General features: G+C 39.8%; 1 protein-coding gene and 1 pseudogene across 1 annotated transcript; one reads left to right on the top strand and one right to left on the bottom strand.

Annotated features, from left to right (window-relative positions):
- Window positions 1-1,388: 1,388 nt before the first annotated feature.
- On the top strand, window positions 1,389-5,514 carry mrps22 (mitochondrial ribosomal protein S22). The gene is made up of 8 exons (XM_067508595.1): window positions 1,389-1,540; window positions 1,678-1,835; window positions 1,937-2,101; window positions 2,181-2,324; window positions 2,801-2,884; window positions 3,079-3,224; window positions 4,669-4,777; window positions 5,369-5,514. Exons 1-8 carry the CDS (start codon window positions 1,414-1,416, stop codon window positions 5,459-5,461), a joined length of 1,026 nt encoding a protein of 341 aa, XP_067364696.1. The 5' UTR covers window positions 1,389-1,413; the 3' UTR covers window positions 5,462-5,514.
- A 1,901-nt stretch (window positions 5,515-7,415) lies between these two features.
- LOC137129242 (coatomer subunit beta'-like) lies at window positions 7,416-12,646 on the bottom strand (annotated as a pseudogene).
- Window positions 12,647-13,620: the final 974 nt, after the last annotated feature.

Here is a 13,620-nt window from a genome sequence, read left to right on the forward strand (position 1 = left end):
TCAATGTTGAATGTGACTGTGAAGCAGTCTGATAACATGTGTTTCAGTTTCATGTGTCAGTGACTGAATTTTTCAGAGCGCAATTTACTAACTAGCTTTGCAGCCTGTTTTGGAGTGTATCTAGTGTCAAAGGATTTTTTAAATCTGTGTAATAGTATAAGTATTATTAGGCTGCAGCATTATAGTGACAGATTTATAGGTTTTACTTGCAACACTTTCAGAGGGTGTATGTTTTAAGGTTGAAGCACGTCACCCATATGAGTGTGCTGAGATGAAGTGTGCTAGAAGACGTCACATAATGTTGATTTAGTGAAGAAGAATTAAACTGACTGGTCAACAATTTTCCTTAAAATGCATAATGCCGAAAGATTAAAATACAATTCGACATTGAAACATACTGACCAAATTTGGATATTTGGATTGAGTAAATATTATTTATGTAAAAATCTAATATCAATAGTTAATTATTTTTATTGCACAGTACAGGTTTTTGATGTTAAATGTGCATTTAAAAATCTGTGGGCAAAAATAAAAAAAGTAAAAGCCTTCCTTCCTAACGTAAGAAAACCCAGCATGTGTGTTTTTGTGAGTAGAATGTTTAACCTCACATCTTCCAGACAGATTATACAGTTATCAGTCAACTGAAGAACACACTGTAATGACAAGTTAGGAATGTGTGTAGGCTAGGCCACATACCATAGATAGACAGAAAAAGGCACTGTGACTTTAATATAAACATACTGTAGTGTTTAAATGGGGATCAGGTGTCCTACTGTCTCACTGAAAGTAAAAGTAATATTCACTGATGATCAGGCAGGTGTTCTGGGCATTCAGAATAAACGGTAGTATAGTGCCACCTGGTGGACAAAGTAGTATTTTAAATTTTGTTTTTTTTTTTATTATTTGTATTTGTTACTGTAGTGTTTTTTCCTTTTAACTGAGTCTCAAATAGAAGAACTATACGAATCTGAAACAAAAAAATTATAAAATACAAAAATATAATTTAAATAATTATTTTTTTTAATCTTTGATGAAAGTCAAATGGTTTTATTAGCCTACATTTATATGAATCCTTAACCATTTTGTAAATCTGTTCTTTTTTTGATTGTTTTAATTTTAATGTATGTTTGCATGAAGTTTGACATTTAACACATAAAAGGACACTTGCATATTAAAAAGTGGAAAAAAATCAAAACAAAGCAACAGTGAAAAGCTCACATTTTCCTTCCTGCTCTGCTTGTTTTGTCGACTACACATATGTTGATAGAAATGTCCCATGATTAGCTGTAGAGAGGAAAAACAAACAAATGAAAAAAAAGACGGGAAAAAAAAACGAACTACATATCCCAAGACCACTTGGCTGTTCAGCTGTGAGGTGAAAGGTCACGTCGCCCTGATGAGGTAGTAACAAATATGGCCGCGCTCGGTGTAGCACGGTGCTTGTCTCGGAGCTACTCTCGAGTGAAAAATGCTTCAAAGACCAAGAAGTTGTTGTCCAAATGTAGCGTCAGGACGTTTTGTAGTGGAGCACAAGACAACGGTATGTTTTAATGGTATTAATGTTATCGTAGCGAAATCAATTTTCTCACAATAACACTGACCTTGTAGTGTCACTTCAGGTTAACGTTGCACACTCGCTGTGTAGATGGCATTAACTAGTGTGATTTTCCTCCTCAGCCCTTTCAGACATTGCAAAGGTGTCTGTCACAGATCCTGCAGTGGAGCAAATTCTCACCAGGATAACAGGCCTGGACCTGCAGAAAGTGTTCAGACCTATTAAACAGGAGCTGAAGCCACCCTCATATAAACTCATGACTGATGAACAACTACAGGAGGTGCCGTGCAAACATAATATGCCTTCACATTCACATTCACATTCACATACACGTGAGACACCAGCATCTCTATTTTTATTCTTATCCCTTGCATTTTTCAGGCGGTTGAGACGGCCACGGACGAGGCTAGAAAGCTGCTTGAGATGCCCCCTGTACTGCCGGAGAGGAAGCCCATCAACGATGTCCTGTCAGAGGACAAGATCCTCGATGGCATGGACAAAGCCAAATATGTCTTCACCGATATCACCTACAACATCCCTCACAGGGTAGACACATGTTTTGTATTCAATACATGGAACCGTTTATAGATTTCAGCCTGTACTATAAAGTCTGTTTCTTTTTCAGGAGAGGTTTGTCGTCGTGCGGGAACCCAACGGTATCCTTAGGAAGGCAACCTGGGAGGAAAGAGACAGGCTTATTCAGGTCTACTTCCCCAGGAAAGGGCGCAAAATCACACCCCCTCTCATCTTCAAGGAGGAGAACCTCAAGGTATCGGATGGAAAATTTGATTGTTGAATCATTTGAGGCTTTTTTCTTCTTTTTTTAAAAATTATTCCTGTGTACTGTCTATTTTGTCTTTTAGCCACTTTACTTAGATATCTGTGCTGATATAGAGTCAAGTTAAAACAGCAGCTCCTGAAAATACTATTCACTGCCTGTACATACTATTCATGACCAACTAGAGCCTAACAAGTTCAAGTAAATGTCACAGATGCTAGGAGTTAAAGCATCGTAGACTACTTTAGCAGTTTTCTCAATGCTGCTTGGTTATGAATTATTCCTTCACAATTTTGTTTAAAAAGAAGCTTTTGAAGAAGCTCAAAAATGAGCAACAAATGTGAAACTTTCTCATTTCTCGATTTACATCAATCTCTGTTGTTGATTTGTTTTTTTGTTTTTTGTTTTTTTGTTTTTTTCTGAAGACCAGATAAATAGTTAGGACTTATTTTTTGTTTTTTTTTCAGGTAGTTTTTTCTCAGGACCGACATGAGGATGTATTGGATTTGTGTCTGGTCCAGTTTGAACCAGACTCTTCAGAATACATCAGGGTGAGATCACTATAAGCTTAACATTAAGTTTCTATATTTCTTAAGGTAACTTGCTAAAAATGGAGTGTAAAATAGCAGAAAAGTGTATGGATTTAAGATTTTTAAACGTGATGTGAACAGCATTGTGCTTGGTATCACTTCACAAAATGACTGGGGTCTATATTGCCTTCCTTTTGTATATGCCTCGTATTTAGATACATGCAGCCACCTATGAAGATTTGGACAAGCACAGCAAATATGAGCTGCTGCGCTCCACCAGACACTTTGGAGGCATGGCCTGGTACCTGGTCAATGTTCGCAGAGTGGACGGTCTCATAGTGGACATGCTGAAGAGGCACTTGTAAGTTTAAGTGTGTTATTGACGCATTTATTTTAATACAGGCATGTGACACTCTTGTAATTGGTCAGCCAGTAATGTAAGACTTTATTGTCGTTGGTGATACTGTCAGAGTTTACATGGCAACTTTATCCATTTTTAACTTGCCACTATTTGTTCACGTTTGGGGTCTACATAAGGTTTAGTTCTACACTTCCTTTTGCCTTTCTTATTTAATAGTCTACTGGTTCTGGCTGACATACTCCTGATTTCATCATCTGGGGAAGTTTTCAATCTAGAAGCAGAGAGATGGTTTAATATATGGAATGCAGAGTAAGGTTAAATACCATTCAAATACATGCAGTCTAATTTCAGAATCCAGTTTAACATCCTTCTGATTACTTTACATTCCTACATGATCAGGCGCACGATGCACATTGACTTACGTAAAAAGATTAGTGCTGATTCCTTTGCCATATATACGCATAACCAGGTTTCTAATGGTCTTCCTCCAACTGTGAAGTGTGTAACAAAAGGCTGCAGATAGGAACATGCAGCTGAGTGAAAGAATGAATGAAATGAGAGATTAATGGGGGATGCAGCCTCGCTTTTTAAACAAAGTCTGCGTAAAGCGTTTAAACTTCATAGAAGCCTAAATAAGTCACGCTCCCAAGGGATGTTTTTATATTCTGACAGTCACGGTTGTGGATGGATCAGCATTTTGTGTCTCCCCTTTTTTTTTTCCTTTATGCCCCCTGCACTGTCACTCTACTGAGACATAAACACAAACATGCATACACACAAGTCTGAAAGCAGCCTTTTCTCTCACTATAGAGTTAAAAACTGCGTGCCTGGGTTCCAGAGTTAGTCGGTGTTGGAAGAGAAGTCAGGTTACTATTCTGCTGCATGTATATGCTGATTTCCAGTCACCAGGTTTCCTAAGTTCATGTAAACATCATTCACCGAGAAGGCTGGTTTCTCTGAGTAGCTCGGTGCGTGTAAACGCACTGATTAAAAATCTACTGCAGCCGTACATCACAAGCAAGTCTCTAAGGTCCTCTGATCACTGATCCTGGCTCCAGACTCATAACTAAGAGACTCTGCTTTTGAACTTGTGGCTCTGAAACTCTGGAATTCTTTCCCATTGGACTTGAATTTTAAAAAAGAAGCTCAAGACCCATCTGTTTCAACTTGCCTTGCTGGTCTTTTTCCAGTTATTTTGTATGTATGTACTTGTTTAAAAAACTTTTTTTACCCATTTTTTTTAGTATTGTGAAGCATTTTGTGATTTTTGGATGTAGAGCTGTGCTATTTAAATAAACTTTATTCACTTATTTGCTTAGTAGTCCTCAAACTAGAACCATCGGAAGAAAGTTACTAATTGGTGAAGTCACTGTTTCAGTTCAGCCACATCACACTGGTACTATACCCACTCTCTGCTAGTAGACCTTCTAATTTTTTTTTCCAGGCTCCAGGATGCTGTGAGCCTAGTTTCTCTGTTCCACATGGTGCACCCCCAGAGTGAATCGGCCAAGGAAGCTGCCAGCCAGCAGGCTACTGGAACGGACTTGCTTAAGGTGACAACAATTTAAATCTGAATCTGCTGACTTTGCGTAACACTTTTATTGACTTGGTTGTGTGTGTATGCATAATCATTGATATTTGATCCTGAAATTTTCCAGGTCATTTAAGTTGTGTCTTGAAGGTATTAGGTTAAATGAAGGGTCAGTGTAGTTCTTGAAAGGTCAAGGCAAGCCCATCTCATCTAAAGTTTCTTGTGAGAAGTTTGGGTTTTCCTACATTGTGGGAACTGTGGGGCCAAACCCAGGGCACATCAGAGCATATTAGTCCTAACAGCTCCTTGGCCTTGAAGCGCTGAGAAAGGACATTGAAAATGACAGCCATTTAATGTGAAAGGTTAGCAGCAGGAGACACAAATGTGTATCTGTCTGTTACAGACACTGTCACGGAAAGTCTCTCATTTAGTCATGGTAGACCGTGGAGTTCTTTCTAGGCTGTGTTTTATTAGGCATAAATACTGTGATTGTACTTTTTTTATTTTAAATTTTTTCCCACAGCTTGTATGCGCACAGCCGTAGCCTCAAAATAATTAGAGTGACATTTCTCTCCTGCTTGATTTTGCTGACCTTTGACCCTTGTCCTTGCAGCTCTATGCCCAGAAGGAGTCCCAGAGGTCAGGCTACATTGAGCTGGCCCTGCAAGCAAATGAACAGACAGCTGCCAAGAGCTCTGCTGCTTGATGAACACACTCTTAGATGGAAAATCAGCTTCAAACATACTGTGCCCCCCCCCCCCCCCCCCCCCCCCCCCCCACACACACACACACACACACACACACACATACACACACACACTGTGTAATATATGGCAGCATGTTTTCACGGTTTGAAGAGTAATATGTGCTTCATGACCATGAGGAAACGCCAAACACTTTACCACCATCAACATAAGGAATTGGCTTCGAAACAACTTGTACAATGTTATAACTTTGTGGGGGGTTTTTTTCATGGAAGGTTCATATATGTGTTACATGTGAAGCTCCAAGTCAAACCTGATGTCTCAATTCAAATAATGTACATAACAAAATAAAAAATCTTTGTACTTATATTTTGGGGTATTAGTATCTTGAGGTCTGAATATTTAACACTCTGATCAACAGAGAGCTTTTAAGGCTGTGAGATTCTTTATTGTCACAATCATAAAGCATAATTAAGTGTGTAGGTAGAGCTTTAGGAATTTATAAGTGAGAAACAAAATGGTACCAGTGTTTTTTCTGGATACTGTAAAGTGATGCCCATTTGTTGTTTCGTCTGTCGTCCAGATCATCCAGGTCCTATAGATGGAAAGTTATTTGTGTGTGGAAGTGAAGAGGCATCGTTATCATTTTGTATCAAGGGCAAAAAGCTATCACTCTCTACAAATAGATATTTAAATTTTTATTTTTTGTCCTTTGAGCTTATCCAGTGAGTTCAGGGGCGCCACAGTGGATCGTTGTCCACATGTTGATTTGGCAGTTTTTACACCGGATGCCCTTCATGAAGCATCCCTCCCCAATTTCTACCAGGCTTGGACTGGCACTGCACAGCTGGGGAAGGGAAAGGGCTGTTGGTGGTTCAGTGCTTCAGTGCCAAGAGACACACATAGATATTTAATATCTGTGCCATTATTAATGTTGTTTTTGTCACAGAAATGAATGCTAGAATTTTGCCTCAAGATGCTCTAAAGGTTCCTCTGCACATTCAGGCCGCCGCCTCCTCCTCCTCTGCTATGTTCACGTCTGTGGGAGCTGCCGCTGGGGATAAAACTTCAGGCTCCAGGGAAACCTCCAGGTTGTCCTCTGGCTTTATTGGGGAAGCCTTCTGCTGTATCTCTTGTTCTGATATTTGTGTTGGGACTTGCTCCAACACTGGCATTTTATCTTCAAGTGAGTCTGGCAGTAGAAATGTGGAAAGCTCTTGGGAGAGACAGATGCCTCTGACACTAAACTGGCTGTACAGGGTAATTTGGAAAGAGATAAGCTCCTCCACTGTTGGTGGTGATGGTACAGTTTCTGAGACACATTCCTCTGCTGTAAAATCTATGATCGCATTGTATCTGAAGAGAGACATCTGTTTCCAGGAACAGACATTTCTCCAGTTGCTACATATTCTGACAATTTTGTATCAAGTGTCAGACCAATGTCAACTAGGACTTTTTTTACTGCTATGGTTTCTGTTACCATTGTTCACTTGGTTCCTTGTATGTTTAAGATGCTTCAGAACCACAGGCAGCAGAGACTGCTTCAGTTACTGGAGACATTTCCTGAATATCTTTCTCAACTAAAGATCTGCCATCTTCAATAGGACCGTATTGTACCATCTCTGGCTCTTCACTGTGGTGATAGTCCTCTGCAGAAGCCAAAGCCTTCTCTGATTTAGTGACGATGTCCATCAGTGTTTCAAGGGCTGATACCTCAGAAGAGACAGCTTGTTTTGGTCCAACATGCTCTTCTGCTATGGTGACAGGATGCTCTTGGGACTCAATCTACTTTTTTTGAAATTGTCAATAATTTTCATTTTTGTTTGTAAGAGCTCCTGCTGCTGGTCCTGGAGCCGTGGCTGCTTCTGCTACTGCTGTGTAAAATAATTTTATTCACCTGCAATCTTTCCATAGCTGGCTCATGGTCATTCAGACGTGTTATTTGTGTGGCTTAATTCAGATATGTCAGAGCATTTATGGATAGAGAAACAATGCTAGTGCAATTTTTGTTCTCTATTTGGTTGGACACAAGAGGGAGCTGTGGCACTGTGTATAACAAGAGGCTTGTCAGCTGTTTCACTGGCTGCAATAGAAAGGATTTTTAAATGTTTGTGGAGTTTTTTGCCATTGATCTTGTAAACATTGTCATCATGCAGTAATCAAGAGATGACAATTCTGGTCCTCACCGGTGGCTCATTGACCTCTTCTTTACAAACAAGACCTGCAGATTCCTCCAGGACATTATAGTTTTCATTTGGCTGGGAAGTAAAGCGACAGGAAGTTATCAAAAAGCTTTCTTATGCTTAAAGTATGGACAGCAATTCATAAGGTGAGGAAAAAGTCCCAATTCTCCTTCATATACTAACTTCCACTGTGCACGATGAGCAGCGGGCTTGACATGAGGTACTGCTCAGCCATCAAGGCTTGCTGGAGGCCAGTGAACAGGCTGCTGTACTGGGTAGGGTCAGCCAGAGCATCTGCTGCCTTCTGGTTGACCTTGAGCAGACTTTGCTTCCACAGCTTGACCAACCTGGAGGAAAAGAACTGTGTACATTTCAGCTGTGATGCGTAGAAAACTCTCAGATATAGATCTTACCTTACCCTACCTTAAAAAGAAAACAAAAGTTTCACTTAATTTGATAATCTTGTGAAACTTCCTCTGGGAATTACAAATTGGAGGCATTAGGTTCAATCTATGAACCGATACATCCAGTACACTAGAGTATTTTTTTTCTTTACCTTGACACATGGCTGGGCAGATATGTCCTTGCCAGGAATGCAGCCTCTGGCAATGGATTTGTTTTGATGAGAAGGTCCAGACATTTGTCCAGTCTGGACAAAGGCAAATGATGGACATGACAAAAATTGATCAAATAAAAAAAGTGGAAAAAATGTAAGCACGTTGATCGAAACATGAACATCTGTCTTCCCTCTCCAAGTCCTCTCCTTCCACCTACATGCCCTGCAAAATGTAGGTGAGGAAGGCCACATTGGTCTTTCCGTCCCTAGCTGCCCCTTTCGGACAGTTTGCGCATCGTGTCGACATTGCCCGAGGCTGTGGCCAGCAGCAATAATCCCCCGTAATCCTGAGCTTGGTGCAGACACTCTTGGGCCAAGCTAAACTGGCACTGTGCAGTAGCAAGCTCTACCAGCTGCTTCCATTTCTGCTCTGACTGAAGCCCCACATGCTGAGGTGCCAAAGAGACAGGAGAGAGGATTAGCACTGGACAGAAAAGCATGGATCTCAACAACAGCAGACCGCAAAACATTTCCAAAGAATGCTAGTAAGTTATATCTCATATTTTACAAGTAAAGTGACAGATTCTGTATACATTATCCTGCATATTACACATTAACAATATTCCTCCAAAACGACTGTGTGCTAACAGTGTCCTTAATCATAACCTATATTGAATGTCCAAACATGGTTATGTTTGTTAGGTTAACTTGTTTTTGTGTATGTGTGTATTATGATCTAACCTCTGCCTCCAGAGCCAGCTGATAGGCTATCTTGATCTCTCCCAGCTGCAGAGCAAGTTCAAACTTGTGTTCTGGGTCAGTGGACAGAGCCAGGGCCAGCTATCTGAAGCCCTATACAATATAAACAAGTACACAATAAAAATCTTTCAATTTCACATACTGTGAGAAGCACACTGGTCAAAGATAGAAGAAGAAGAGTTTTTAAATTTAATGCAAATGTGTGAACTACATATGTGAATGTGACAAAGTGCAACTATCAGAGGCTGCATGAGAGGCAAATTCCCTAGAAAACACAGTTTAAAAGAAACATACAAGAATTCTGCCCAGAGGGATTTTCTGCATGAGGCTGCCTGATGTTCTGTAAATTACACATTGATCCAAATCCTGATTTATACTCAGTTAAAGCTGAAATAAAAACCACTAAGCGGCACAAAGATTAGAGGGCAAACATACCTATTTCTCCAAGAAGTCGGCTACCCTGTGTCCTCTGCTCCCTGGAAATGATGTAAGCCATAATGACGTCCTTCTTTGTTTCAGCGGTCTGATATTCCAACACAGAAAGCAGCAGGGAGTAGCTGATGACGTTCAGATGATGTAAAGCCTGTAGTCCTGGGGAGTATAGCCCAGCAGGTACAAAGTCCTGCACCAGAGAAAGACCAGTTTTAAGGCACTTTGTTAAACATATTTTGTCATGTTTCAAATTTACTGGAGTGTAAATGCATGACACACCAAGCCATAGAGTGAATTTTGTGCTGTAACACGGCTGAAAAGAGAATTCTGCAACATACTGCTGACATGACTGAATAAATAAATGAATAAGCCAAAATGGGCTTGCCGGCCTATCATTTATGTGTTTGCAATTATTGGTGCATTGTACCTGTCCATGTGAGCAATGGTGATGATTTCTCCCCCAACATAATAGTTGAGTCTGTTGACAGAGCTGGTGTAGATGAAGCGGTCTCGACCCATGCTCCTGTCTGCACCACCTCTGGGAACTCTCCTAGCACCTGGCAGGACATAACAAGAAAGACAGAAACAATCATATAATTTGAAAGAAAGTGCAAAAGAGAGAGAGAGAGAGAGAGAGAGCTTCCTTCCAACATAGTTCATCTACAGGCTACCTGCATCTTCCAGAAATTCATATTTCAAAGTTGTATCAGTAAATTAGATGCAAAAACATTTGCATGATCAATGGACATGATCGTGTGTTTACAGTGTGTTCTGCAAAATTAAAATGTCTTGAATGTCTTTTAGGGATAGATATGCATATCTGACCTCGAACGCATCTATGTCATTCTCTATACCTATCTCATCTATCTATACATACCGATACCTACCTCTATCTCATCCTTTGTCATCTATCCCTTGGACTCCTAAGTTGCTGAGACTCTCTCAAGCAGAAAGCGCAGCACAAAGAAAGACTCATCTGTAACGATGCACACCCAGCTCCCCAGACTCAGACCAGAAGATCTAGACAAAGAAAGATTTAAAAGAAGACCAAATAAATCAAAGACCAAAGTACACACACACACATAAAAGTATAACTGTAATGCTTGGGTTGAATCTCAATGTGGGAATCCGATCAGAAGTCTCCCGGTCGTAAAAGGCCAGGCCACTGTTTGACCTCCCTCCCAGCAGGAAGCCACCAAAGATACCTGTAACACAGCAGGATGCTGAGCATTAGACACAGGTGTGTACACAAAAACAGTGTCCACACACACAAGTTGTGACAACAAACAACATATTAGGATGGGAAATTCACCTTCTAAACCAAAGTCAAAGCTGTCTTCTCTTGAATATTTTGACCATAGTGGTTTTTAGTGCCTTCCCTTATGGCGTGCCTATAAATATAACACACAGTACACAGTAAATTAAAATGTATTTGAAAAGAGTAGTTGTAGTGTACTTGTATTTTTATGCTGATAGAAAATGGTAATAATTTAATAACTGGATTTCTCATAATGACAACCTACTTTAGGACTGGAGATGACATGAATCATGTGCCCAGACAATCTCTTGAGCTGAGCCAAAGCTCTTGTTCCCCAAGGCCATGGCAGTCTAGATGATATACAGCCCCATCTCCGCACACCACTACAAACCTTCAAATATACTAAACACTTCTGAATACTAAATCATATTTTGTTACCATAACTAAAACTGATACAGGTCTCTAAAAACATCAGCAACCGTGTAGATAGCCCGTCATGAATCACCTTTTTGTTACCTGCACTTACCACTTAGAATTACACTGTGGTGAGATAAAGTACCTCCCAAGATTCATTTAGACATAAATCACTCATTTACGAATTTAGCCATAGCAACCAAATGTATGTGACACAGGCAAATCACCAAAGTCTGGTGTCTCATCTCCCATTTGGGCTTTGCTGGATAGTCTGAGGGTAAATCTCACAGTTGCCCATGTCTTTGACGCCCATCGACAGCCTCTCCCCATCCCTGACCTCAGCCTCTGCCCTAGCCTTCAGATTAGCCTGTTGCACCTCAGAGTGGTGTGCCCACATGACCTTTCCACTGGAGTCCATTGACACAACCGGCCCGCCCCAGCTGCAACAAAGAGGGAGGGGAACAACGAGGATGATACAAATATTCCTTCAGCTTACACACAGCAGTCTATTATATCATAACATCTAACTGAGGGTACAGTATATTGCGTGATTGCCTTTAGCTGCTGCCGAGCATAGAGAGGTCATGTCCTCTATCTTCTCTGGGGATTTGTGGGTATTAACAACCTGAAGTACTGCTAACAGTTTAAAATGTAACTTTAACGTTCAATTTGGCTGCAGCCATCAGGATCCCATTGTTAGAAAATAAGAAAAAGTAAGGAATATAGACAGTGCTCTGGTAAGAAGTGCTATAACCACACAGTGTACCTTGGTGATGATGCTGCCTTCATCATAGCCCAAAGCCACTTTCTTGGAGCTGCACATACACCACACCCGCTCCATGGTGTGTGTGTTTTCTAGTCGGTAAATGTTGGAGTGCCACGATTGAACAGTGCCTAAGTAAATGATACGGAGTTAAATCCTTACAAAAATGTACATAACTTTGGCTGCATACTGGCTGTGTTTATGTTGTTTCAAACTGCTTTATAAAAAATATCAAACTTATCATAGCCTGTGAGGATGATTAGCAGCTCAGGGTGAAAGCTGGCGCAGGTCACGTTCTGGACGTGAACACAAGTTTTGTTGTAGTTGATAAAGACACACAACACATGTAATATATCTAAACTGCTTTGTGTAAATTATTATGAATTAGTATTCACAAAAACAAATGTGCACATACTACCGCACTGGTGTGTGCCTCGTATGCTTTATTTCAGACACACTTGACTTACACAGTATGAAACGTTTGAAAACCAGCAAATTTACTTGACGCAATAGAAACTGATGAAAAAGCAGACTAATATAAATGCATTTCTATGATTCTGCTGTCCTTCTGTAAACAGTTACATAATATGCAATTTTTTTAATTAGAAAGTTAAGAGTAAAGAAAAAGGCTTTTTGTTAATATGTATTGTACAAAGATTGTGTTGTCTGTTCACTTATGAAACATTTAGACTTGGAGAAAACCCAGCAGGTGGGATAGAAAACCATTATTACGATAAAGCTTTTAGATGTTAGTTTTGGTGTATTGTTGAATATGTTGTCCAAAAGTACACAAAAGTACTTGATGATCTCTCACTTTTTCATATTTAAGATGCATGTTTTTAAAAACATGCTGCAGAGTATTATGTGAGAGTGGATACCTGATCTTGATCAGGTGGTCGTCAGCCTCGGCTTATCCCTCCACTGTAGCCATCACTACAGTTCACTCCCTTGGGAGTGTTGGAGCCCATTTGCCAAACCTACAACAAAGTAGCTTTCATTGTGCATGTAAGTGCGTCCAGCAACGAGTGGACAAACTCAAGTTACAGTTAATTACAAATTTAGGTTTTTATAAGTGTGGAGAACTGAAAATTTTATTAGTATGGAAAAATCAATAAGACCAGCCCGTATCTCATCAAAGTGGTTTTATTAGTGGTAGTGTTCTTCAAAATTGAAACCATATGTCATATAATCCCTGTCTTTCCCTAATTTTTATCTCATTTATCTATATTTAAAATGAATAACAGCACTTTTGTTTGTTCTCTAAAGCAATTCCTTCCTGTGCTCCTGTAATCACTCTGTGTGTGTGTGTGTGTGTGTTTGTTTGTGTGAGAGTGAGTGTGTGCGTGTGTTTACTCTCTCCAGAGTGTTGTAATTAAACACACAGATGTGCATTTCATCCTGAAGAGACAAGAAAATGATGTGAAAGTGCATTTGCTCATTGTTCTGGGTTCAACTGGTGACAGTACCTATGGATACTGGGTGGCACTGGGTCACGCTAACCTAGTATCCATCAGTGCTATGGTGACCCAACATAGCTCAATTTTTACCATAAGATTTTGTATTTAATAGTGTGGAAAACTAAACTTTAAAAAGTCTTTCCCCTCTAAAAATGACTCTTGGAGCAATGAAAATGCAACTTCAGTGAACTGAGCCACGATTCTCAAATTAGATGTATTTATTTATTATATATAGATTATATTTATTTCTCAGATATTAAATATAAGCTCATTTACATTATTTTCTGTCTTTTCTAATGTCTTAACCTAACAAAATATAATTATAAATATATGCCCTTT

This window comes from Channa argus, chromosome 6 (genome assembly GCF_033026475.1).
Source record: "Channa argus isolate prfri chromosome 6, Channa argus male v1.0, whole genome shotgun sequence".
NCBI lineage: Eukaryota > Metazoa > Chordata > Actinopteri > Anabantiformes > Channidae > Channa > Channa argus.